We start from the raw sequence: 26,100 nt of genomic DNA, 5'->3' as shown, positions 1-26,100 counted from the left end.
CTGGCAGGAACTATCAACACCTCCATTAATAATGTTATATTTGCCTGCTGCAGCTCTATGTTGAGTTCTTCATGTAGAGGGTTTGATGGCTTGACGGAGGCTGACAGTGAAAGTCACCTTGCTGTCAGCCTGAAGGGCAGACCTGTGCAGTCATGTCAGCACACATTCCTCTCATAACTCCCCCTTCAGTGTCTGAGCTGGCTCAGCAGACCCACCGATATGTGTGCGTGTGTGCGTGCGTGCGTGTGTGTGTGTGTGTGTGTGGGGGGGGGGGTGGTCAGGAATGCCATATACATTCTGGGCACATTAACAAAAAACAGATGGAGTGATATACTCCAGATACTCCTACATTGCCCGTGACAAAGACACTGATAAGAGAGGTTGCACAGAGCAGTTTGTCTGTGTGTGTGTGTGTGTGTGTGTGTGTGTGTGTGAGTGAGAGAGAGAGAGAGAGAGAGAGAGAGAGAGAGAGAAAGAGAGTGAGAGAGAGAGAGCAGTCTGAGGAGAATATATGTCTTCATCCAAACCTGGCCTGCTAGGTATGTTGGGGTCAAGGGTGGGGGGATAGAGGAGGATGTTGTGGTGGTGGTGAGGGTGGGGGGTCGTTCAGGGTAGGAAGAGAGGGAGCGAGGGAGAGGCATGAATGCTAAAACAGCAGCGGACAACAACAGCTCTCTGGGAGCCGGCTCAGAAAAGCAAACACAGCATCAAGCGACAGGAAGCGTCTCGCTCGGCACAAAAGGCAAAGCCGTCGCTTTTTAGGGCTCAGAGAAAGAGAGTAGGAGAGATGGAGGGGACTGTACTGAGCGGAGGGAGGAAAAAAAAGTTTAAGTTGATCTGTGTGGGTTTGTGTTGGCCTGCCCCCAAAGTCAGCACAGATATGATCTACAGGATCATCAATAGTTCAATTGAGAGAAAAAAATACATGATAAATGGTCAAATTCTCTCAGCCAATGGTGAAACTTTGTCTGCTGGAGTAACTGCTGCAGATGGCATTAAAGCTTGCGGACGTGTCACATCCATCCTGGACGACACATCCTCTTCACAAGGATATCTAACTGAGCCAGTTGCAGATGGAATTTGCAGATGAGCTGGACGTGATCCAGGGATCGAGCACCACAGGGACCATACTAAGATCAAGAATGTAAAAAAACAACTTTGAAATCACTCTGAAACATGCAGCAGGCAGGGAATGATAGATGATAGCACGTGCACGCACACACACACACACACACACACACACACACACACAGAGTTAGAGAGCTGAGTCATGTGACCGATGAGCTCAGTATATTTCCTTTGACACTTGGGATTGAATGAGGGAAGCAAAGACATAGAAAAACAACCAAGAAATAAAGCTGGGGCCAGAGTCTGAGTATGTTATGATTCACTGTGCGATGTTACTGACAAAATGTTCATCAGTTTGAGCAGATTTTTTTGCAGTGCATTTGTCTTAATGAGCCGTGCCTGCCTAAATGTGTCTGCAAATGTACACTAAAGAATCCCCCCCCCAAAAAAAAGAAAAGAAAAGAAAATTTTGTTCCGGTTTGTCTGAACATTCAACACGTAAGAACTGTGTGTGTGTGTGTGTGTGTGTGTGTGTGTGTGTGTGTGTGTGGGGGGTGGTAATCAAAGAGGGATGGAGGGGATGATAAGGGAACTGTGTAAAACATGTCATCCATCTTTCCTCTGTACAGTAAACAAGATTTTGGATTCTACGGTATGGTTACGTACGGCCCCATAGTGGCAGAACTATTAAAAACACATAAAATGTAAATAACAAAATGGAATACAATACAAAAGAGTTCTAAATGACAAATATGATGACTGAGCCAAATTTTGTTAGAGTATTGGCAGGACCGTTCCCTTTTAAACAACATTCTAAAGAAATGGAAATGCATGGGGCCCAATCGGAGGAATCCAGGAAGAAGCCACTGATTCTATGATTGATGGGTCAAAAGTGAAAGCCAAAGATGCACAAATGACGATGACAGGACCACCATCAGCATCGCTCTGGTTCTCTAGTGGCAGAATTGTGGAGCTGTGTCTGTGTGTGTGTGTGTGTGTGTGTGTGTGTGTGTGTGTGTGTGTGTGTGTCTGCGGCTACTTTGAAGGTTTCTGAGAGCAATTACAATATATTTTGTAACTCGTTGTGGTTCAAATTAAAGAGAAATAAGTTTGAAATGTGGAGGGAAACAGAGAAGGAGAACAGACCGGTGGACCTTGCAATGAATGAGAGTCATTAGCATTGACAGACCGGAGATGAAAACGAGGCACTGAGGAGGATCACAGCGCTGCTGCTACATCCAAACTAACGAACACATTCTGCACCCAGGTAAAGAATGTGTATTTGGGGTTATGACTTAAACCACATTCAGGGACGCAAACCAGACTAAGTTCCAGCTAACAGCACGTTTAACTAGAGACAAGAGTCACCGAAGGGCTGAAAAAAACATACCATTAGAAACTGAAATTAAATAATGAATTCATGAAGCATACATTTCGAGAAATAATATAAATGCATACATTTTGCATGAATTGCATTAAATTGAAATCTATGTTTATAAAAGAAACATCTTCTTTCAACCTGTCCATTGGGAATAATATTACCCGCTAACCCAAATGCTCACTTACATTGTGGCTTTCTTTTAATTTGCATTGTATTGTTATAAACCTGGGAGTCCAGCCCCTGGTCGTGGGACATCCTGAAAGGTGTGCTGTGGCACCGGCTCAGCTAAGGGGGACGTCAATCCGGGCCACAGACTGTAAAGGAATCGTCACAGATATGAATAGGAGTTCTATGAATCTGTGCTTGATTACTCATCCTCAGGGACCAGGAGTCTATCTCAGTTAACTCAAATTGAATTGTAAGAACTACAACTGAACCATTAGAATAGAATGTAGAATAAAGAGAACTGATTGGTCAGATGGGATAAAATGCAATCTCATAGAAAATGGATTAAGTTTCAAAATATTACATGCACTTTTAAGTTTATAGCAATGCAGTTCCAAATAATAAATTCAATTACAAATTACGCTATTCAGACTTAGCTCTTCAATGTAATGATTCAAGCTGCCCAATTCAAACGAAGTACAAAAAAAGTTTCTAGTGGCACATTTTTCAGCAAATAGTCACGTCCTTACGAGATACCAAACTGATTTTTGGGTAAGTGGTTCTGTTAGGGCCAGGGAATGTCTCTTTAAATATCCCTTCTGTGGTCCTTTTGTTGAGATAAACTAATCCCGCCCCGGATCTCTGTCTGTTCTGGACATTCATCTTGTGATCTGATCATAAGAAAGACTGTGTATTTCTCAAAATGTCACACTGTTCCTTTAATTCAGTTGGGCAGCATTTCCTTCCATTGTAATACTGAGAATTTTTAGCTGCACTTCATTCAAATAGATGGAATTAAAGAATCACGTAGCACGTCCACTAACAAGGTTGCACTTTAACCCAGATAACCTTGATGTTTTCTTTGTTTTTAAGTGTTTAACTGAGGATTTGAGGATCAGAACCATATCATACAGGATATCAATAAATATATTGGAGGTATTTTTGCCTACAGTGAGCCCTGTGGTCTTATCATTTGTTAACTCAACCACCACACTAGCCCTGTTATAATGCTGTATTATCAGAACTTACAGTCATGGCTAGTCTTTGATCTACTACCATTCAACCCTCCTCGATGTCTGACCTCCATTCCTCCCTCTACAGGGGGGCATTCCTCATTCTTCAATGGCTCTGTGTGTGTTTGTGTGTTTTTGTGTGTGTGTGTGTTTCCCAGACAAGGCCGGATGAACCTTGCTCTGTCAGACCCAGCTGAGCCTCATGTTCAGAGCGTTTTTTTTGCTCATTGTTCCCGACTTAAACAAATAGAGCATTTATTTTTGTTTGGCCTCTGTGGTTAATTGAGAAAAAGTTTGAAAATAAGTGTCCAGAGCTGAACTAAATAAAGAAATCAAACAGCCTGATAAATATACAGTAGGAGGAAAGTGGGTTTAAAAATCACCTCTAGAGTTGTGTGAGCATTTCACTACTGCATGAACAAACCAGCGCAGCAGCCGTTGTATAAAGCAGTCTTGAGTCTCTTCAGCATGTTCATGAGGTTCCTTGTGAATACTGATTTCCTGTGAGGCCCCTTCAGTCTCTTCCCCAGGGCAGAGTCAATCTGAGGCGTCTTAAGGTCGTAAATAATCGATCGCTGCACACCCGTCAGTGCATAAACACACACCTGTGACTCGATCTTACGTGTGATCTAAAGCACGTAGGCCATGGCAAAGGCTTTCATCATGTCCCCCCCCACCCCCCGTGAATTATGTGTACCTGCAGCAGAGCATGCATGAGAGTAGCCAAACGATTATTGCCCCATTAGTAAAACACTGTCCCCTGTTCTCCTGATCATAGTCCCTTGTGTCTTTTAGCGATAAGGTAAGGTGACATCAGGCCGTCATCACACAGATTTACTGCACCCTCCACAGCTATTAGCATCAGCTTACCAAAGCTCCTGGTTTCTGGTTCACTTTATTTTGGCTGCTGCTGGACTCTGCCAACAATGGAACAGTAATAACAACTGGCACAACGCTGCCCGTCTCACACAGCTGCTTTACTGGCTCCACGCCGGCAGACCAGCATGACATAAGAGCTTCTTTCCTGTCTAAAACACCCCCACCGCCCCAGTCAGTGGACAGAAGTGATGGTCAAGGATTCCTCTTTCAAGTGACCATTAATATACAGCTTAAAACAAATTGAGCATAAATCAAAAATTAACAACTTTTGTAAAGAGCCTATTCATGTTGAGTTATTACCACTGTCACCTTAGTCCACAGCAGAGCCACAGCAAAGATCCTGTGGATGTACTGAGAGAAAGACAGAAAGGAGGAAGCCTGGATGTGGCTGTCATTAAGTCCTAGTGCTACATACGGTGTGTCCGGGTCATTAGTGGCTTCCACTGTGGACAGCAGCCTTGTGACACTGGAACTAACTGACCTTTCACCAGACCTGCCAAGCTCTACACACCGTCTGACAGTAACCTTTTCCTCTCTGCTCAACATGACAGGGCCAGCGGTCAAATACGTTCCGTTGCAGACACACACCCATGCATCCCTGCTGGCATTCCTGCTGCTTCGTACGAAGCTAACTGAACCTCATGTCCTGAGCCTTGACTTTGCTGCAATGTGCAAATCAGTTTATACCATTGACAGAACTTGATATTTTGTAATAAACACGAGAATAAAATTCAGGCCCAGAATATGCATCGTTCAACTGATTTGAATGGATTGCCCAACAAAGAACAACTCTGTGCTTAGATCGCTAAATAGGGCCTTTATCTCCTATGAAGCCTTCAACATGGGAGAGATATGTGCTGGGACTGCATGTGATCAAATACCCTTAAGGTATAGGACTGTTCACACTTAACACTTGTTCTCTACATAGACTTATTAAGTCTGTTTTAGTGTTAACTGCCTAATCCTCTGTAAAAGAATCCAATTATAGGTACAGGCACATGGCAGAAAATGCACAAACATGGAGAGTCAAGAACATCATTTAGTCCAGGGGGGGACTGACTATGACCAGACTGAAAACACTCCCTCCAGCCAAAGCTGCTTACAGCATTCCTGATAGTTGCAAATAATCACAGTGTGCAGCTGAGTTCTCACGGTGAGCGGATCACAGGTTCCAGAGTTGAATCCTGACCAATAGGAGTGAGCCTCCATTAAGGCTTAAATGGTGCTGGACCCAACTGTCCTGAACTGAACTGAGATTTGCAAGGCTATACGGGTTCTTATTTGACCGAGGTTCATTTTGTTTAGCATCTGTAGCTGGTGGAGTGGAGTGCTGGGTGCTCCTGCTTGACCGGACCAGCTGACTTTGTTTAGTTTTCTCATCTCTTTTAAAAACCTGAGTTTTAAGCTATAATTTGCCTGTTCAACAACATAACACAGTTATTTTAAAATGGTGCTTTCAATCATACAAATGTGAAGGTCGACAGGTTGATCTGAGGTTGGTGGTTGATCCTGTATTTTGGTGCAGCAGCCTATCACACCATCAGACTCTCAGTTGGTCAGAAGCTACTTTATCTTATCTGCTACGATATTTCCATGGCACAGGATCCACAGTGGGTGTCCGACCAACACGCGCGCCATGTGACCATTGCACACCCAGAGGAAGAGGAGGTCAGTCACAGTTTGCATAGCTGGACTGCTCCTGAGAAATAGGAACTATTGATCCACAGCTCCTCCACCTTTTATTGCTGAGAAAGCTGGTGTATCTTTGGTATCTTCACCTGTGTCTTCTTCTAACCAGGACAAAAAAATTGTGTTCATAAAGTATGTGAATGCTGAATTGACTCCACTTCCTCCTGGGGGGGATGGCCCCCAGGGTGGGATAAATTTTAGCATTAGCTTGCTGGCATGCTGGCACACAAACATGATGATTGCATAAGCAAATCTCTAATCTCAGTGGGCATAATGGGCTCCTTAAACTGGGTATTAGGGGGAATCTAAACTAGGTGATTGGCACCATGGAAACAGGGAATGCATTACAATAACAATACATAAACAAAGAGACATGCATACAAACAAGGGGTTGCTATACTGAAAGAAAGAGGCATAAGTCCAACTCATTGTTCCATTAGCTCTGTGTCACAGTGACTCTTGGGAAGACGACAGGTGGGCGAGTGTGTGCAAACACCTCTGATGCACTACCTATCCACGCTATATCAGTGGGGGAGTGGAAAATGTCATCTCACTTTTACATGAAAACGTTAAAAGTGTTGTTAATGACATAAACCCATCAGACAAGGATGCGGAGAAGAGCAGAGTGTGAAAGTGAATGGAGGCTGACGTGCATGTGACAGAGGTCTGTGGCCTGTGATCCCTACCGGATAGCCTTCTGTTTTCTTCTGGCACCACTTCAGTAGAGCGTTTCTCTTAGATCCTCCATACTCCCGCGCCAGTGCAGCCAAGGGGTCCTTTCTTTCCACACTGTCACCAGGGAAACACAGACCGCAGTTACAGATAGAGGAGGGGGAGGGTGTGTGTGTGTGTGTGTGTGTGTGTGTGTGTGTGTGTTTGTGTGTTTGTGGGGGGGGCAGTTACAGTGTCATCTGAGGGATGATGAGTGTAAAGTGCAATAATAGCGAAACAGCTCACAAAATACATGCTGCTAAATTAACACTCAAGTTGCATTATACTTTGTCTTATTCGCTTTGGAGAAAAAGTTTCTTCAAGCAAATTGTCTCATGAAGTTAAATATTAAAGTAGTATCAGTAGTATCATCTGTAACACCCCAACGGATGGCTGGTTATCAAATCAAATGAGCTCTGTTGCCCTAATTTGCCAAAGTGGAGGCAGGAAACTGGAACCTATAAGACTTTACTAATCACTGTCAGCAATAGTGGCTCATATCAACGCTGGTTTAACAGAATGTGATCGAGTGCTAAAATAACTGCAGTTTGTTCCCTTTACTTTCTACCAGCGCCGTCCAAAGTGAGGACTGTGAGGCAAAATTGACCCATCATAACATCTGATTTGAACCAGGAGGAATATAAATGATGAATACGCACACACACACACACACACACACACACACACACACACACACACACACATACACACACACACACACACTCACTCACTCACACACACACACACATACACACACTCTCATGTAGTTCAAATAAATATGTGTGTAGAAATTCTAAAACAGGCCTGATAGCAAAAAATAAAGTTAGAAAATAAATAGTTTGATGTAAAACTGCTGTCTGTAGGATCCCTGAATTTTTGTCATCATAACTTGATAAGGCAACAGGATGACCCTTCACATTGGGGTTGTTAGGATACTGCTTTTTTATGTTCAAAAGCCAATACATTTTAATGTCTCTACAACATGAAGTAGTGCTGAATTTAAACACAACTACATAAAAAAACTTACATCATATTTAGGAAAGGAAATTTGTGATCTTAGTAACATTTTGAATTTAAACAACACAATGTGTGTGTTTTTTTTCTGGCCAGCCGCCCACCATTATGTTGCTGTTGTGGCCCTCAAACAAGCAAAGTCTCTCAGTATCCTGTCATTCCCTCTATTAACATCTCACTCCCTCTTACCAACATGTATTTATTTATATGCGCTCTGCTGCTACTGTACAGAAAATTACATGGTAAATTTGATATAATTGTGGAGTAAGTGACAGACCGTATTGCCAAGTGTTCACGTGATCCAGTGAAACAGAGCATTAGCTGATGTATGCAAGCTGAATTCAAATCTTTATCAACATATTCGTTGTTGAAGTCCTAACATGGAACATATTGGAGTTAACTCTCGCAGCCTCTCAGGGATGAATATTTAATGTTTCGATAAACTGGTAAAAAGGACTGATCACAGATTATCTAACTGTCAGTCTAATCTGCGGGCCAGGCTCTGAGGGCTGAATGGGAGGAAGATCTGCCAGTGGAGTGAAGCCTTGGAGATGGTCCATACCGTCCCCCAACTGAAGATGCCTCATCACTGTCACATCTCAAAAGCACCTTTAGCTCACTTGATCTGGGGGCATCTGTGTCTCAGTTCAAGTATGCAGACGTGCGACAAAAGAAAACGGCATTTGAAAAAAATAATATAAAAATAAAAAAGAGCTGATTGCAGATTAATGTTAAATTATTGACGCATTTGTCCTCAAATGGGAGTTGCCTTTATGACGCAACCCATCAGGGTGTGTGATGAGACAGAGTGGATGTAGAACTATACTTTATCTATCTACATAAATCGTAACTTCTTCCTTCCTTCGCTCCTTGACTCTCTACTGTTGGCCGGTGCTCAAATGCGTTCATGTCGTGTACTGATTTTACTGTTGTATGCAGTAAAAACTACACAGAAATGGGTATAACTGCCTGTCTGCAGTATTGTTCAAAGGGTCTTCTCCCGGGGGTTTGTGTGTGAGCTGAGGCCATGGGAAGACTACAGGACACGGTCATTGCTCTGGACATGGTAAACATTTCACACGTCACCACGGCTCTGCTGGTAAATTCATTAGGTCTCCCTTTGAGGTGCAGAGAGGCCAGAAGATCCTGTCAAAACAAATGTTGCAGAGGCAGAACATGCATGTGTGTGCATTTATCAGCAGTGATTGAGAAGCTAAATATGCTGACCCTTAATACCAGCCCAAATATGGTAAGCTCTTTGTTCTGAGTGAAGAATTTAAATAACAGACACATGGTTAAAAAAAAAATCAGCTAATGTGAGCAAGAGCAAATTATGTAAATAAAGATGTAGAGGAGAAGGAATGTTGTCTTAACGTATCTCACTAAGTAATCTGGCTTTAATACGATGGAGTGAGTCCAACAGAATGGAATGCTACAGTGATGAGTATGAGTATAGCAGTGGGCCGGGGGTCTGTTTGGGAAAATGTTAGCTATTACTTTCAGAAATCAGCTGATTTCATTATGTTTAACATTTCTCTCTTCCCTCTGATCAAAAACAAACCAAAAAAAATCACTTTACTGAACATGTTACACAAAGCCACACCCAGCTGCAAGTTAAATATCTAAAATTGAATTCAGGCAAAATGCAACATTATCAAGGAACTTGTATTTCACGAAAATGCAGAACTGTGAGTGAACCACTTACCCGAAAACAAAAGGAGCATGTTTGAATGCGTTAAAGGTGCTACTAACTGCCTCGGTTCACAACCCTCAGTTTGCATTTCTGTCTGATTTCCTGTGATTTACAGCTACATAAACTGTCTCAAACTGAAGGAAACAAATGCTTCAAGGAGTAAGGGAGTATGGGAGGGATGTAGATTGTTTCAACAGCTGAGAGGCATGACGGTCCAAATAAATCAGAATAATCAGACAAAGATGTTTGTGTAAGCCCACCAGAGCTTGCTGTTGGCTCGGCTGCAGCTGAAAGATGCTGTGCGGCTGCTGAGGGACGTAGGAGTTTTGATCACAGACTCCAGAGAGGGACTCTTCCTCATCAGGCTGGTGGGCTTCACATCTTCCCTGCAGCCGGAAATCTTATCTGGGGGATTCAACAATGCAGAGAGGGAGGGGCAGGATAATGTGACTCAAAAAGGATGCCTAACGATAATAATAAACTTTACGGAGATACTTCCAATACGTGTCTGTCCGATCTGATTGTTTACTACCCAAAATGCCTGTGTGTGTGAGGGCTCGGTCATGCCTGAACGAGTCTATACAGCAGCTATGCACCTGAAATATGGATCAATGAAAATCTTAAAAAGAGTGACACTGATATAAGTCGTTGCTGTTCAGCTCAGCAACTTGCAACACCTGCAGAGATCCACATTGTGGTTTCTTTCTATTGAACTTCCAGTGAATAAGGTCAGACATATTGTTTTTTAATCTACCATTTGTATCTTCCCAGGGTGCTCGTCCTTAGAGATGTAATCAATGTTTCAGACAAGGAAACAGAAGCCTTCAAGGCTATAAAATGCTTGAAAGATCTGATTACAAAGGAAGTCATCCAATGAAAACAACTCAAGGAGCTTTAAATAAAGGTCGAATTTTTGACTGCTATTTAATCAGCAGAGTACAAGAACATTACAAATAACCAAGACCTGTAAATGCTGAATGGATATAAATATAAATATGTTAATATATTCTCCATGTTACATACCAAGATGATGAGCGAATTCTCCATGATTGATTCGTTTCTCCAGTGACTTGGACAGAGGCTTTATATATGACTGTCTCTGGCAGAGAGAAAACAAATGAATCAGAGCCTCAACACCTTTCATTGGCTCTCACACTTTGAGGTAGAGGAAGTAAAGAAGTCCAAGTAAAATAAAGAAGCACCAATAAACTCGAGTTTAACCACTCCCCTGGTCATCTGGTAGAGTGGCTCTGTTTAAAAGTCAAATGTTAACCTGGATGGGTGAGACAGCAGCAGCAGGTGCTGTGCGTACAGGGATCCCACTCAGTGGGCTTCTGGGTGTCAAGTGCATCTGAAGGGTGTGGCCTGGTCCATCTGAAAGACCCAAAAATAGAACCATTAATCATTATTGTAAATGAACCTCAAATATCATTTTAAAATCAGTACATAGTTATGACTTTAACCAGAGTGTGCTAGACTTTATCTTTGCCTATATTAGGGAAGAGATGGGAGCTATTCTAGCAGCAGGACCAGAGGAAGGAAGACAACTCCTATCACGTCTCTAGGTGCTAACGAAGCCATGAGGGCTGTAGTTTTGGGTACCCAACTTTGTGTTTGAGGGTAGTGACCATAGTAGTGAGGGTAGTGACAATAAAGTTCACTATTTGAGAGCACATGTGTTTGAGAGAGTAAACAAGCATGTGATCATCTCATCACCCCTGCAACACAGATTCAAGTCAGGACAACCGTGAATCCAAAAGTGGTCTCAAGGGTGGTGACAAACATCTCAGCAAAATTTGTATTTCAAAAGCGCTGTCCACAGCAATGCATCAGACCTGAGGAAAAAGAAAATCTATCCAAAAGCTGAAGAGTGCCCTGTAGCAGCTTTAGCGAACACTCCCAAAACACCAGGAAAGTGACAAGTTTGGATTTATCTTTGTCAACTGATGTAACCATCAATTGTCCTGGGAGCCACACAAGTGAGTGTGAAGGCTCAATACCAGAGAGCTTCCCATCCAACTATCTATTTTCTATACCGCTTAACCATTAAGTGTCGCAGGGGGGGGGCTGGTGCCTATCCAAGCTGACATTGGACGAGAGGCAGGGACGGGTCGCACGGCCATCAGGAGCAGTTAGGGGCTCAGTATCTTGCTCAAGGACACTTCGAAGTGGTCACTGGGGGGCATGAGGATCTAACCAGCGACCCTTTGGACCAGCGACCCTTTGGTTGCTAGACAGCCACACTACCTCTGAGCCACGCCGCCCCTAAATTGAATATGGCCATCATTAACATTCATTCCGGCTGTGCTTTTCCTCCTCAAAATATTTGCAAAGACAAAGCTTCATCCTCTTATTTACTGATTCCATACTTCTGACAAATAGGATATTTGACTATCGCTTTTAGTGTTAAGTTAATGTTTTTGTTATAACATTTAATACTGTTGCAGATCATATCCACAGTGAAAAATGTAATAGTCTGTGACAATGAAAATACAAGCTGGTGTTGTTGATGATATTTGCTGCTGTAACCAGAGCTTTAAAAAGCTGGAAACCTCCTCGTCAGTCATAGATTAATCTAATCAGACTCAAGTGTCAGAAGTGGTTCTGCTGATAAACAGAGAAGCCCTCACACAGAGCCATGAACTGGAGATCTCAGGAGCTGTTCTCTCCTCTGTAGTCAGGGGATCCCTGTGTGTGTGTGTGTGTGTGTGTGTGTGTGTGTGTGTGTGTGTGTGTGTGCGTGCGTGCGTGCGCGTGTATGCATGTGTGTGTTGAGGTTCTCACTCTGTCCAACAGTATCAAAGGATTTAATGAGGGATTTGACAGTAGCTCCTGGTTCTGAGTCGGCATCCCTGTTGGCGTCTGCCGGTGTGCTGGGGATCATGGAGATGCCGCACCAGTGACGGCTGTTGTCGGAGTCGGAAACTTTCACCTCATCACCCTGAGACCTAACAGACACAATGAAAGGGTTGCTGTGTAGAGACACACTGGAGAGATTGAACTTTGAAAAGTCCCATTTATCCTATCTGGTGATGAGGGCTCTAAAATGCGCTCTTCACTCAATGTATCGATGAGAACATGTGATCATGATTTGACAGGCTGCTGACCTATCATAGATAGCCATATCTAAATTTAGAACACAAAATCCACACAGGCAAATCATTAGGACCCTCTTTAGCCCATTGGACACCTGGCCGGGGACCACAGTATGTACTCATCAGTGATGAATGAGGACAGAAAGACTTTGCTCTCAACTGACAGAGACACACAACCACAGGTGCTACTGGTGTAATTTCATTTATTTGTTGACCTGATGAACAACAGACATATATAATACACTTTGATGTATTCTTTCACAGGCACGGATCCAGTCGCATGTCTACATTTGTCTCGGCAGAATAAATTAACTGCACATTCACCATTTTGTTTCTTAAATGGCTTCTCTATAGACACAGCTGTTATTATCTCATCTATTTTCTGACCATTTCTTTTTGGCAATATCCAAACGTTTATATTTTAAGCACCAGTACCTTTTTCTCAGGTAGAACAAATATGGCTTTTGATTTGATAGAAAATGCACAAGTTCAATATCTCAGAGATGAAGTGGAGAACCTGAGATCCTGTAACCATGTGCCATTATACTACTACAGTAAGCAATACTCGGTGAGTAGGGTTTGGCTCAAACATAAAATAAAACTGTTTAACCGGTGACATCTCATTCCAAATGATTGACGTCACAGTACGAGAAGATTATACACATGTTGAAGAAATCTGTCTGGCATTCACGCTTGTTCAACAAGGAAAAAAAAAATCACATCTGATAGTAACACGTCAGAAATATCGCGTGATGAAAAGTGGTGTATTAGAGACGATGAGTTCAACTCATGGTGATGTGTCTAGAAGCCTGGGGCACAGTCACATTGGTCCAACAACATTTTGGCATATTTGAGGAGAGTAAGAATGACTTTGAGGTACAGTTGTTTGTGTGTTGTGGCAGTTCTAACATCTAACTGTTACAGCAGTCGGAATCTGCCAGCATGTCTAATAACCACAACCACCCTGGATACTTGATCTGGCAGAGAAGAAAAGAAATATAGTAATCAGAACAAATACATATTCATGCATACAGTCACAGAGCAAATGATGCAGTACTCCACATGGGTGTAAATTATATGTTCCATAGTGCCATCTAATGGCAAAACATGACACTGCATTGTTTTATTCCAACAACAAAACTTATTTTTCTCCAAAACAGAGAAAAGTCAAATGAAAACAATGATGCTGAAAACACTGTGTGCAATTCTCAGATCTGCAGCTCATCCTCTCACAGCAGGATACAAGTGACAATATTTTTTCATACACAGCCTATGATGTAATCATCTATATGAGTGTGCGATGAGCTGATGGGAATGTTTGTGTTGTAAATATAAAACTGTCTCAGATAAAACATCTTCACTGGTTTCTGACAGGTTCAGAAAAATAACTGATGAATAAGTAGGCATGTTTTCCAATTAGTAAGAGATTAATTATGTAGTTTATGAAAGCATTGCTAAAATGCAATTGCACCTCAGAGGTGGAGAAGGACTATTCTGTGCAGGGGCACAGCAACGACGGTCAGCCGACGCAGAAGAGGAATGGAGGTGGAGGTGGGGGAAATTGGAAAGGAGTGTTTGCCAGTAACATTGGATTTACTTGGTTTTATTTACATGATTTACTTAAAATGATACTTTTCTTCTAACTACTTTCTGGTGAACATGTGAATAAGCTGGAGAACCTGCTAGCAGTGAAGGACCTACCAAAGAGGGCTAGCTCTGACGTCAGTTAAAGTCTGAGTAAATCCTGAATTAGTGATTGCCTTCCGCTCTTGACAACCACAACAGTGTTTCAGAAAAGATGTTGAACTCAATGACAGAGACAGTTTATCATAGACCATGAATACAATTTTTAAAATGAGTTTAAATAAATCTGACGGATACAGAAACAGTAAGAAAATGAAATAAGACTTTCTTCTGGCACAATGCTGAGAATGTTAACCATTTCAGCTTTTTCAAGTCTTTTCACACATCACTTTGTTTATGGTACAAAGTGATGGATCATGTACCCTCTACCATTTCAGCTTTCTAAAAAGGCACAAACAGCTTTGCACAGTCTAAAAAGGAAAGTCTCTCAAACGTATGGCATTTCTTCAACATGAGTCAAAGAAGAAAATTACAAACGAGTACATTCATCGAGAAATAAAAAATACAATTTTACATTATTATTAAAGGTTCCAAAATGTCAGACTCTGTGTGACCCTGTGTACTGAATTCACTGCGGCTTCAAATGTTTCACCACATTAATTTCTAATTACACAAAAGGGTAATAAGTGCAACAATAACACTGTCTCCACATGGTGCTGAGATGGTGGCACACCTCTAGTGGCCCTCTACTGCCGTCTTGGTATCAAAAGTAGTTCCACTGCCAATTCTGAGAAGAAAAAGAAGACAGAAATGAGCTGAAGTGTACATTGGATGTTTAAAGACTATCTTAAAAAAATGTGTGAATCAACAAGAACAATCAAAATATTACTCCTCAATCTGTGTATTGTATTTTCATTTGCAGCACAACTAGAGACCTTAAGTTATTTTGAAAAGCAGACCTTCCGGGTATTGCTGGATTTTTTGTTTTAACTCTCCTCCATGCATACCTCATAGGATTAATTTGGTCATAGATAATGACAATTATTACTACATCGCTCACTGGTGAAGACAATACGCAAATGTATCTGAAGCAGATGATGCATAGCATGAGATTGATCCAATCATGCCATGCAGACCATCCTGCTAATTCATCCAAAAAGTAGGGGGTGTTATTCAAACAGAGGACAGCAGGTGGCACCACTTCAATGGAGGGTTTATAGAACCAGGCATAGCAAAGCAAAGAGGTAAGCTAAGTCCCGAAGGTGCATCCAGCCAGCATGAAGACAGACAGACAGAGTCAGACAGGCTATAGCAGCAACACCAAGCCAAACAAAGACAGGAGGGTCAGTTAGAAGCAGCAGCAATACAAAGGGCAGGAGAGGCAGGCTGGCAGGGCAGGGAACTCACCTGGATGGTACATAGGGAGCCTTGTCTGAGGGTCTTTGACTGAGTCATCACAGGGAGCTGCTGGAGGAGGGGAGCGGACGCAGCGTAACAGCTAATCTTGGGGAAAGTTGGCTGATTTAGCCTTGGTCTAAAACCAGTATTGTAGTAAACTCACAAAGGCTGGAGGAGATTTGATTCTGGTTGTTTTTTACGCACAGCTCTTGTTAGGTTTGTGAGGTAATTCAATAACAATGACAGAACGATAAAATCATGGGGCACTACACAGTAGCAAACCTAAGCTGCTGTCGCCACAGAGAGACATTAAATTGGCATGATGATGATGGAAGAAAACAAGGCTGTTCAAAACACTGTGCTAATTTAGTGCTCAAACACACTGATACAGTACTCACACACAAACCAATGAGCTCTTTAAAAATCAGTCACTGTCTGGCCACAGTACAACAACACTGCATGAAATCTTAAAATAGCATCAAACACGGGCATGAAATATGTTCACGGAGTGCAACATCTGTGCAGAGATAGAATCTGCCACCACACCTGCCTTCTCATATAATGATAAAATGATCCATGTATAGTTTACTGTGGAGTGTGAGGTCTGAGAGCTGTGGTCAGTGTGAAAGAGGGAGACAGAGAGGGCAGCAGCTTAAAGGAGTACGATACACAGAGAGAAATACTGCAGAAAATTCCTGATTTACCAGCAGAGTCGGCCAAATCCCAGCACTTCAACTCCAAGGATTTAATCTTGTGTAATAATAAGATAAAAATTCAAATGATGGTGACACTTTATGCATCCTAGTTGATTCTGCCTTCAAAGCAGACAGGTAGGTGGAAATTTCTTGGGCAAGAGATTGTTGGGGATGTTTGTACCACATGTATAAACATGACCCTGGATGGGGATATGGCACGTCTCTGAAAGGTATCTCATATCCACATTGTGGTTCAGAGAGAAAGGAACTGCAGCCCAATGCTAAGGCGGGAGGTTGGGAATTGGTTATGGAACTGAAGATGTGGAAAATGGTGGAGATGGTACCTGACTCCCTGCAAGGCTTCCAGGTCTGCGGAGAGCTTTGCGCTGCGGTCCTGCTCCTCCTGCAGCTGCCGCCGTAGTGTACGCAGCTCCTGTTGAGCCTCCACTTTGATGTCATTAGCCACCACCACTGCTGTCTGAAGGTCAGCCTGGAAACGGCGCCACTCTTCTTTTTCATCCTGAAAACACATACAGGAAGTGTATAATGTGATGTTGCAGGTGCAGACACATGTAGGGATTGAGGAAATGAAGGTATGTAAAACAATGTCACAGCCACATTCAGATTTGTTGATAAAACCCGGGTTACTGAAAAGACAACTCTTTGGATCACTAAAGAGGGGCCTGACATAGGAGGCTCTTTGCTTTGGAGAGAAAACAGAACTGGAGCAAGCCCTCGCTACTGACGAACATAATCAATACTTGATCCTGAAAGGCATCAGAACTTTGTATTTTGTTCTTGTCTATGAACTTTAAATTCTAAGGATGTTTTTTTGTCCTCAAGACCCTGTTAGAATGTGGCCCCCATCACTCTACAGCTGGATCAGACAGGAAAACAGTGGCAGCTCAATATGGATCTCAAGAGAGCCTGATGGACAAATCCGGGGCATCCAATAATGCCTGTTTTAAAGATAAAAACAGAAGGGATCCTACTGGATGACTACCAGGAAATCAACATCTGCACAACTAGATTTCCAAACATTTTGGCAAAAAAGGCAAAGCAAACAGAAATGCCAGAAGTAGAACAGTTATCCTACACATACTGTAGAGTGGCATTCTGCCCAAGTGTTACATTTAGGAATCACTAAAGAACAGGCGGTAGAATTTAAGATATAAAAGCAGCACTGGTCACTTGAATTAATAAACCCTGGATTCTGATTTTCTCTGCCAAAAAAAATCATCAAAACCTCTGTCTAACAAACAACTCTTCTCCATGGTCCATGTTATGCTCACTCTTTTCCATAAACTCACTGTTTCACAATAGCCTGGCTAAATTCTCTGTTCCTATCTCATGCTGCAGCCCTGCCAAAAGGTCCAAGGGTTTTTAAGAGGAAGCACATCAAGCTTTACTGCATCTTGTTTTATTTTTACACAACTGGAAGAAGAATGAGTCTTCATACACACTTTAATCTCACCATTGCCATGAGATTTTCCTGCCTGCAAGGAACAATTTTATGACCATAGTCTAAATGTCTTCAGCTTGTGATGGAAAGATGTAAAGAAGCTTTAATGGTTTGTATTATTGAAGGAATCTCACCTTCATCTGTCTGTTGAAGACTTTCAGCTGCCGATCTGCATCAGATTTCTGTTCCTCCAGCTTTTTGACAAGATCTGCAAAGACAAATTTGAGGGTTTTGAGAACAATCTCCCAAAATCTGCAAGTATGAACAAACTGCAGACTTAAAATTGCAGAAATAAAGCACATACAAACTTTACTTTTTACTGCATTTGTAAAGATAGCTGTATCAGACAAATCTCCCCCACCATATGTGAGGACAGTGTAGAAATGCAACAGAGCTGCCACTAAAATCTTTTTTGCTGAATTGATGGTTTGACAGCCTCATTTTACATACACTCTGTTTTTGTTGGAAAAAAGTTATTGATTCATTTGCATGATCATTTTGGAGACATTTCCAATACTTTGGTCACGTACAAACATGAGGTTTCACAGTCAAAAATATGAGAAAATTCTTTAACTGTAATACGATGCAGCCCAACAGCCCCAGCAGAAGTATGATGGGCTCGTTTCTCAAATGCTAACCACCAGTTTTATTGATCAACACTGAGGTTTGACTCCACAGACTAACAAGGATCTCTATAGTGAGTGAAGAGCACCTACTCTCCATGTCAAGGACAGCTTGATTGGTGTGGAGGTTGATGGCCCTCTGCTGCTCCACCTGGTCCTCCAGTTCAAAGATGGTCTCCTTCATCTCCTTCACTTGTTTCTCAGCCTGGACCCCAGCCTCCTCCAAAGCATTCACCCGGCTGCTGAGCTCCTCCTCCCTCCTCTCCGCTCGCTCCTGAACCTGCTGGCATTTGGCTTCCACCTGCATACGAGAATGCATTTGGGATATCATGGAGGGTTTGACACAGAAATGGGTTAGAACAGCATGGTAATGTTTCATAGGAAAGTTAGTGCTGGCTGTCACTGTGCTAATTAGATGGAAGCACTTAGGTCATCTTTGGCTCAAGAGCATTTAGAACATCTTCCAGGCATTCTTGCAGTGCAATGTTTCAATTCAACCTTGAGGATGATTTTCTGCATCTTTGTCTTTCTGAAGATCAGGTAAAAGACTGTATCAAGATACAAACTTGGATGTGCTTCAGGGATTCATTGTCTTGTTGAGGACAAGGAAACCTCTAATACAGAGGTATTCAAAGTGGGTGGCAAGCATTCAAATATTGTCTGGGGAGGCCCAGTGAGAGGAAGTGAAGAAATATTGGATTAGTTATCATGTAGAACAGCATTAATAGGATTTGTTATTGGAGACAGTTCAGAAATACAGTAGTTTTGGGAGATTTTTTTCCAAATTCAGAAAACAATACAGAACTTTTTTCAGGAGTTTTATAAAGTATTAGGCAAACTTGGCAAAATTGTTCAATGGCTCTGGAATCAATAACATCATGATCCCACTAGTATCCAGGAACAAGATCCTGAACTAGCCAGACAAGTTCACAAAGAGGGGAAGGGTTCCCTTGTTCCAGAGACTGTCTAAAGGTAAGCCCACATTAAATCAGGCTAAATCATATTGTCCATTTATCAGATGGACTGGTTGTTTTTTAAACATGTCATGAAAACTAACTGTTGCACAATGAAATGAATTAAAGAGTCAAACTGGCCTTGATACATGCAATGGAATGTGAGAAATGTCTCTTGGCTGGTACATAATTAAGATAAAGTAGACAAAGAAACAGAAACAGAGTTGACAAATAGGAACAAAGTGATTAAGGTGTGTGAGAAACATGATAGACAAAAAATTAGGATTCTACATGCCGTGTTTTGGGTGTTGGTTTGTGATTATATGTTGTGGTGTTAATTCAACTTTTAAAAAGTCTCACATAAATATTTTTAAATGTAACCACTCAACTAGGATATTGTAGTTATGTATCATATACACAAGAGCATAATCATGGAAATAAATTTAGTCAAGATTAGGACCTTTGTAAAATCCTCTTCCAGGTCCAGAAAGGAGGAGAGCTCCAGGAGGAGGGAAGATGAAGAAGGCAGGAGAAAAAACATAGTGATCCCCTATGTGGCAGGGGTTTCTGAGAAATTAAGGAGAATCTATAATAAGCACGGCATCCCTGTGTCTTTTAAACCAGACAACACTCTGAGACAAAGACTGGTTCACCCCAAAGATCCCACCCCTCACAGCCAGAAAAGCAATCTGGTATACGCTGTCAGATGCAGTGAGGCCTGCACGGATCTCTACATAGGGGAAACCAAACAGCCCCTCAACAAGCGCATGGCCCAACATAGAAGAGCCAACTCTGGAGGACAGGACTCAGCGGTTTTCCTCCACCTCAAGGAGGAAAGCCACTCCTTCCAGGACGATCATGTCCAAATCCTCGACAGAGAGGACAGATGGTTTGAAAGAGGAGTTAAAGAAGCCATCCACGTCAGGATAGAGAAACCATCTTTGAACAGAGGAGGTGGACTGCGACATTTCCTTTCACCTATTTACAACCAAGTCCTTTCAAAACTTCCCCAAAGAGCTCAGCTGAAAGACCCATGTGGAATGGCTGATGCCAGCACAGCCCATTAGCATCTGAGTGGTCGGTGAAACTCCCTAACGACCACCCCTGAAACTCCCTGACACCGCACAACGACTGTCGTTTGGGGAGGCCAGGTGAGTCTCGGGAGGGTTGTTTCCACCACAATAGCACTGACCACTCCCACATAGGTTTATAAACTGGAGTTTCCACACTCTTCACTAGAACTGAAGAAGCCTCTCGGATGAGAGGTGAAACGTCTTCAAGATAAACTTACGTCCAGTTGACCAGATTTTACTTCGCTTCGATTTAGTCAAGATTAGGTTTAACTGCCCCCTGTGTTATGTACTTGCTCAGTCTCATGAACCGCGCTGTAGCTGAAGTCAGCGCACAGTTACCATTGCTGCTGTCCTGAGAAATTACACTGGAAGGGACATCTCAGTGAGTACATAAAGCTAAAATAAGTTCATGATGTAGGACACCGCTAAGCTGACACCATGTGGCTTGAATTGATGAGGACGTTCATGAGCTCAGTTTATGGAGTGGCCTCACCCTCACACCCATGTGGCAGAGTACAGTAGTGTGACTCAGAGTCATGCACAGGTGGCCCACCCTATTGATGGCACCACAGTCACAGTCCAACAATGATGACATCACTTGACTAATGGCGACAGGCTTTCACTTTGGAGCAAGAACCACCAACTTCACCTCAAAGCCAAAATACTCCAGCCTGTCTGTGGTTTGTGGTGTTGAAGGGGGAAAACCAAAGAACTGAGAACATATGAAAATAATTTGAGCGAACATGATTTCATGTACTCTGGTGGTGAGGAAAAGTGCACAGTACCAGCTGTTTGATGGTCATGTTCAAACTGCTGTGACAATGTGTATCTTCATGAAACTGCAGGTCAGCCCAGCCCGGTGGGCTCAGGCTGGGTATCAACACACTCGTCTTCATGTTCACATGATTCAATATTTACTGAGCCAAGATGAAAAGAAGTGTTTAATGATTAGCAACTGCCAGACTGGAGACAAACAGTAGAGGCATTTTTTTATATTAAGAAGTGTGAACAAGCAGGTTGTATGCGTAACATCTTACAAATAATCAAATAACTGAAGTACTTCATAGTAAATGCAGATTGGGGACCTACCTGAAGGAGGTTGATTTAGGGATTCCCTGAAAACTGCCAACTAATGAGTTCACTAAGTGAACAAACTGTTTAGACCACTGTAAATCACATATGATCCAAGTCCTAGTTTACACACGCACGCACACACGCACACACACATACCAATGGAAATCATGCAAGTGGAAAATGTCTCACTCCTCAGAGAGATTGTCTAACCAAGAAGTTGTCCTGTCTGTAATCGATTCATATGAATCTTTGGTGACATCTTTTATTGCCAAGTACTGCCTCCAAACAAATATGTTCTACATATCAGTAATCAATGCCTTTGAAATATTAGTTCAAAATCCATGCATTATTGTATATTTGTATATACTTAGTTAACAAGAACTCAACACATGTGAATCATATAAATGTTGCACCCACATACCTTGGACACAGTGGATTGCACATGTTCAGTCTCAGCCTGGGCCTGTAGCAGATCCTGCCTCAGCTCAGTCAGCTCCCCCTCCAGTCTGTCTCTTTCAGCGTGGGCTGTCTTCAGCAGGTTCTGCAGCTCAGTGCTATCACTGGCACTTTGCATAGCCTTCAGCTCACAAACCTTTTGCCTCTCTATGTCCACCTGTGCCTTCAGCCTACTGTTTTCCAGTCTGAGACACTCGGCTGCTGCCTTCTGCTCTGCTGCACACTGGTCTGCTTGACCTCTGCCTTCTACCTCCCCCTCCAGCTGAGCCTGCAGCCTGTCCATCTCTTCTCTGATGCAATGCACCTGGCCCTGGGCCTCCTGGTGCTCCTCCTCCAGGACTCGCAAGCTGCCTGTCAGTTGCTGCTGGATGTCCACCAGCTTCTCCCGCTCGAAGCGAGAGCTCTCAACCAGCTCAGCATACCTTTGTTCCAGCTCGACCAGCCTAGGCCCTTGGCTCCCGAGTTCCTCCTCCCTCTGTGCCTGAGCCTGTGCTTGCTCCTGGAGTCGGCCAGCCAGTGTCTCATTCTTCTGGGCCAGCAGTTCCAGACGCTCTCTCTGCTGTTGAAGTGAGGTCTGCAGGAGGCGCTTCTCCGCTGCCAGACGCTCATTCTCAGCCGTCAGCTCCTGCACCACTTGCTGCTGGTCAGCCAGCTCCTGCAGAGTTGCCTGCAGCTCTTCAGATGTGCTGTGGTGGCTCTCCTCCATCTTGTGAATCTGTTCTGTTAGACTCTGCACTGACACATCCCGCCCCCCTACACTGGTTACTGCCCCCTCTGTAGCAGCTTCACCACTGCTTATGGATTCTGAACATGATGGAATCTTCTCAAACTCTGAGGAGTCCGGCGATGGTGAGTCCTTGGTGATGTCAGAGCTGGAGGAGGCTGATGTTTTGAGAGGGCTGGCAGCAGAGGGATGACTGTCCTGTTGTGGAGCTGAGGAGAGGGATTCGGAGGGCAGGCCATTCTGTAAAATCTTAGAGGGGCTGCCTGTGTTTGCACTGGAATGAGGAGATGTCTCTAAGCAAAGAAGCTTTTCTTTTAGCACCTGGTTCTCCTCTCTGAGGGATGCTAGCTCTCTCTGAAACTTTCCATTCTTCTCTCTCAGTTCCCCAACCAGCACAAGGGCCTCTGCCACCTGACCCTCATCTTGTTCTGAAGCAGCCTCTTGGGGTGAGATAAAGGTGGGTGAGTGCGCTGGGGATGCAGTGGAGGCTTTACCCTTGCAGCGTTGCAACTCTACCCTCAGGTTGCTGATCTCCAAGTCTTTAGCCTTGGCTTCAGCTAGCAGCTCTTTAACCTGGCACTCGAGAAAGCTCTTTTCCTGGCCCTCGGCATCTCCACGAGACTTGGTTGAGCTCCGGGTTTGTTTTGTCAGGGTAGAAAGGCTGGAAGTGCTTGCACTAGAGACCATCTTCTTCGTGGTAGAGCTCCTAAGCTGGTCCCTCAGAGAAATGCGGTCCCTCGAGATGGTGGAGGGGTTTTCTCTAGGTGCTGGGATACCAGACTTCTTGGGTGCTTGAGCACCTGCAACAGACACCAAAGAGAAAGTACATTGTCAGACAGTATTCGATATGTGGTCCAATTAGTATTTACGATCAACTGTCCACTAAGGCGGCGATGGAGCCGTCTCTGCTATAACTGTAAGTCCAAAGTCAACAAATGTTTTGTTCTGTTCATCATTTAGCAAATTCAAGTCAAAGTACTTAACCAATTGTGTCAGACTGACTCAGGAGTCAGATTGGCTCCCTAAACGACTGAATTTTGAAACAATGTATATATGTATAAATAGATTAAAATCTAGGGTAAGCAAAATAACTGATTGATTTTGATGGATCAATTATAGAAAATATGATGCACTAAAAAAAAAAAAATTAACTCAATTCATCCCTATGTGAAAATTTAGCAAGGAGCTGGAGAGCTGTGATTATCAACTAGAAGGCAGCAATATTCCTTGGCTGCGTGCCAGATATTAAAACAAGACCCTGTATTGACGATGCTCAGTGATTTGTAAAAGTAATTTTGGAAGCAGATGAAATAGTTGCTGGGCCCATTGTTAATGATCGTAGAATTGTGACATGTAGTAGATGCTCTGTAGGTTCATATTTGGCACATTCTTTTTTTCTTATTGCAATGGCCTCATGAACAATGAACTCTTTTCTAAATATTGTAATGTGAAATAGGATTTAGATATGTAAAGTTTATCAGTTAATCAATCCAAACATTTACGACAATCTATTTGCAGTGAAATAATTTTCAACGCTCGTCATCGCAAAAGTACATCTATACAAGCTATTAATTTAGATTGATAAATTACAAAAAAAATCATTAATATCAATAGATCTAATTTTTTCAAATACCCTCATTAAATTATATAGTCACAAAATGGCAATAAAAGCATTAACAGAATATATTACTTCTAGTGAAGAAAAATGCATCTGGAATGTATTGGGTTCCAGCTTCCAGACATTTTAATGACCTGCTCCCATGTCTAAGATAAATGTGTCGAGCTTTAAAGTTTACAGACAGCAGGCTTGAAAGGAAAAACTGAGGGTTAATGGGATCAGGATACAGACATGCATTTATCTGTTAACAAATAGTAATGACACTGATTGAATGGACACTGTGATGCAGACACTTGTATCATTCAGCAGTTTTATTTACTGGTCACTGTGGCCTATTCACATATTGTTCTCTGCTTGGACAACATCTGCCTGGCACCGACTCCCTGTTGCTGCTGTTCATTCATCGCAACAGCAGTGCTTAACAGTGGCATTTCAAAAGGCATCAGTGGGGGCAATGGGAACAAGCCTTTTCCAGACCCCTCTCAAATATGAAGTATTTACTGATAGCCAGTTTGAGCTGGGAGCTGTCTGAAAACAGTTTATTGTTTGTTTTCAGATCATCAGCAAACAGCAATGCAGACACAAGGGGCTTGCTTGTTTCACAGGATGACAAAGGTTCCATTGCACGTGGACATTCAGGCACAAAGCAACACACAGACAAAGACAACGCTGTGTCTCGCACATGCATCATCATCAAACCCACAGCGCACAACCTAGACAGTCAGCCTGTGTGCTGAGATAGCCTGCACATCAGCTTCAGCAAACATGCACGCTCACACTCAAATACACAGCCTAGTTGAGAATGGAAATCCTATACCCCTGAGGGTTCTTTAAGTAGCCAGCCATTGACAGGCACTTTGCAGAGACTATCCTTTTAGTAAATAAACTGTGGCACAAGCTGCCAACACTGGCCGTTTTAAATTCCCAGAGTGTGAGGCTGTGGTTGAGAAAGCACTGTGCATTATTGCAGTGAACAAGAAACGATGTTTAGTTTTGATCAGCCGTTGCATTTAAGAATATAGCTTCAGCTCATGTAAAACTGGAATTAGGAACACATAAAGTAAGCATTTATGGTCTCACATTCCACTATCCAACAAAAAAAGCGTATACATATTCATGCTGTTCACAAAACTCACGCTCTCTGATTCGTAATGCCTGCCCATGGATTTGTTAGTATGTAGTGGGCTGCTGTTCTTCTGTTTCCAATTGTCAAAGGACACAAGCAGTGCTCTCACGTTTAATATAAATCCAGTGACAAACAATATGATCACTGAGCAGCTTCTCACACCAGCGACCCCTCAATAACAAATGCTTGGAAATGGTTTATGAATCAGAGACCACAATTTATAGAATGTGTGTATGGTAATTTGTAAGCAGAGTTCCTTTTTTTTCCCCTCTGTTGACCCAAGAGGGTCTCTGCACTGTGGGATCTCATATGTGTAAAAACAGTTGTGTAATATTATATGATGCCAAATGCATAAATACCTCCGTTTACACAGAGGACCACGGATGACATGGTTGTCCTTCAGTGTGGCCAAGGTCACATTTGTGTTCACACTCCTACAGAGCCTAGCCACACGCAGCCCAGACTCCCTCTGAATGTGATTTTAAGTGATCTGATCTCACTGAATCCTCAGTGTTTGCTACTGGGGAAGCATGCACTTCTCAAAGATCCACCATGAGGTTAAAATATTTTCACTGCACTTCACAGAGGATGAACCCACGATTGACA

General features: G+C 42.8%; 1 protein-coding gene across 4 annotated transcripts in view; it reads right to left on the bottom strand.

The window, feature by feature from the left end:
- Nucleotides 1–26,100, bottom strand: part of specc1 (sperm antigen with calponin homology and coiled-coil domains 1) — a 67,158-nt gene that overhangs the window by 8,783 nt on the left and 32,275 nt on the right. For all 4 annotated transcript variants that reach the window (XM_086179217.1, XM_086179215.1, XM_086179216.1 and 1 more), the window contains 9 exons: nt 21,992–23,550; nt 18,564–18,771; nt 17,982–18,055; nt 16,730–16,905; nt 12,398–12,561; nt 10,887–10,987; nt 10,637–10,712; nt 9,874–10,018; nt 6,882–6,984 (listed from right to left, as the gene is read on the bottom strand). In XM_086179217.1, the coding sequence (XP_086035343.1) occupies nt 6,882–6,984; nt 9,874–10,018; nt 10,637–10,712; nt 10,887–10,987; nt 12,398–12,561; nt 16,730–16,905; nt 17,982–18,055; nt 18,564–18,771; nt 21,992–23,550 (2,606 nt within the window). The remainder of the gene's footprint in view (nt 1–6,881; nt 6,985–9,873; nt 10,019–10,636; nt 10,713–10,886; nt 10,988–12,397; nt 12,562–16,729; nt 16,906–17,981; nt 18,056–18,563; nt 18,772–21,991; nt 23,551–26,100) is intronic.

The sequence above is a fragment of the Aulostomus chinensis genome, chromosome 15 (genome assembly GCF_037954235.1).
Source record: "Aulostomus chinensis isolate RoL2024-O1b breed Wild chromosome 15, RoL_Achi_v1.0, whole genome shotgun sequence".
NCBI lineage: Eukaryota > Metazoa > Chordata > Actinopteri > Syngnathiformes > Aulostomidae > Aulostomus > Aulostomus chinensis.
This window is presented reverse-complemented; position numbering and strand designations above follow the sequence as displayed.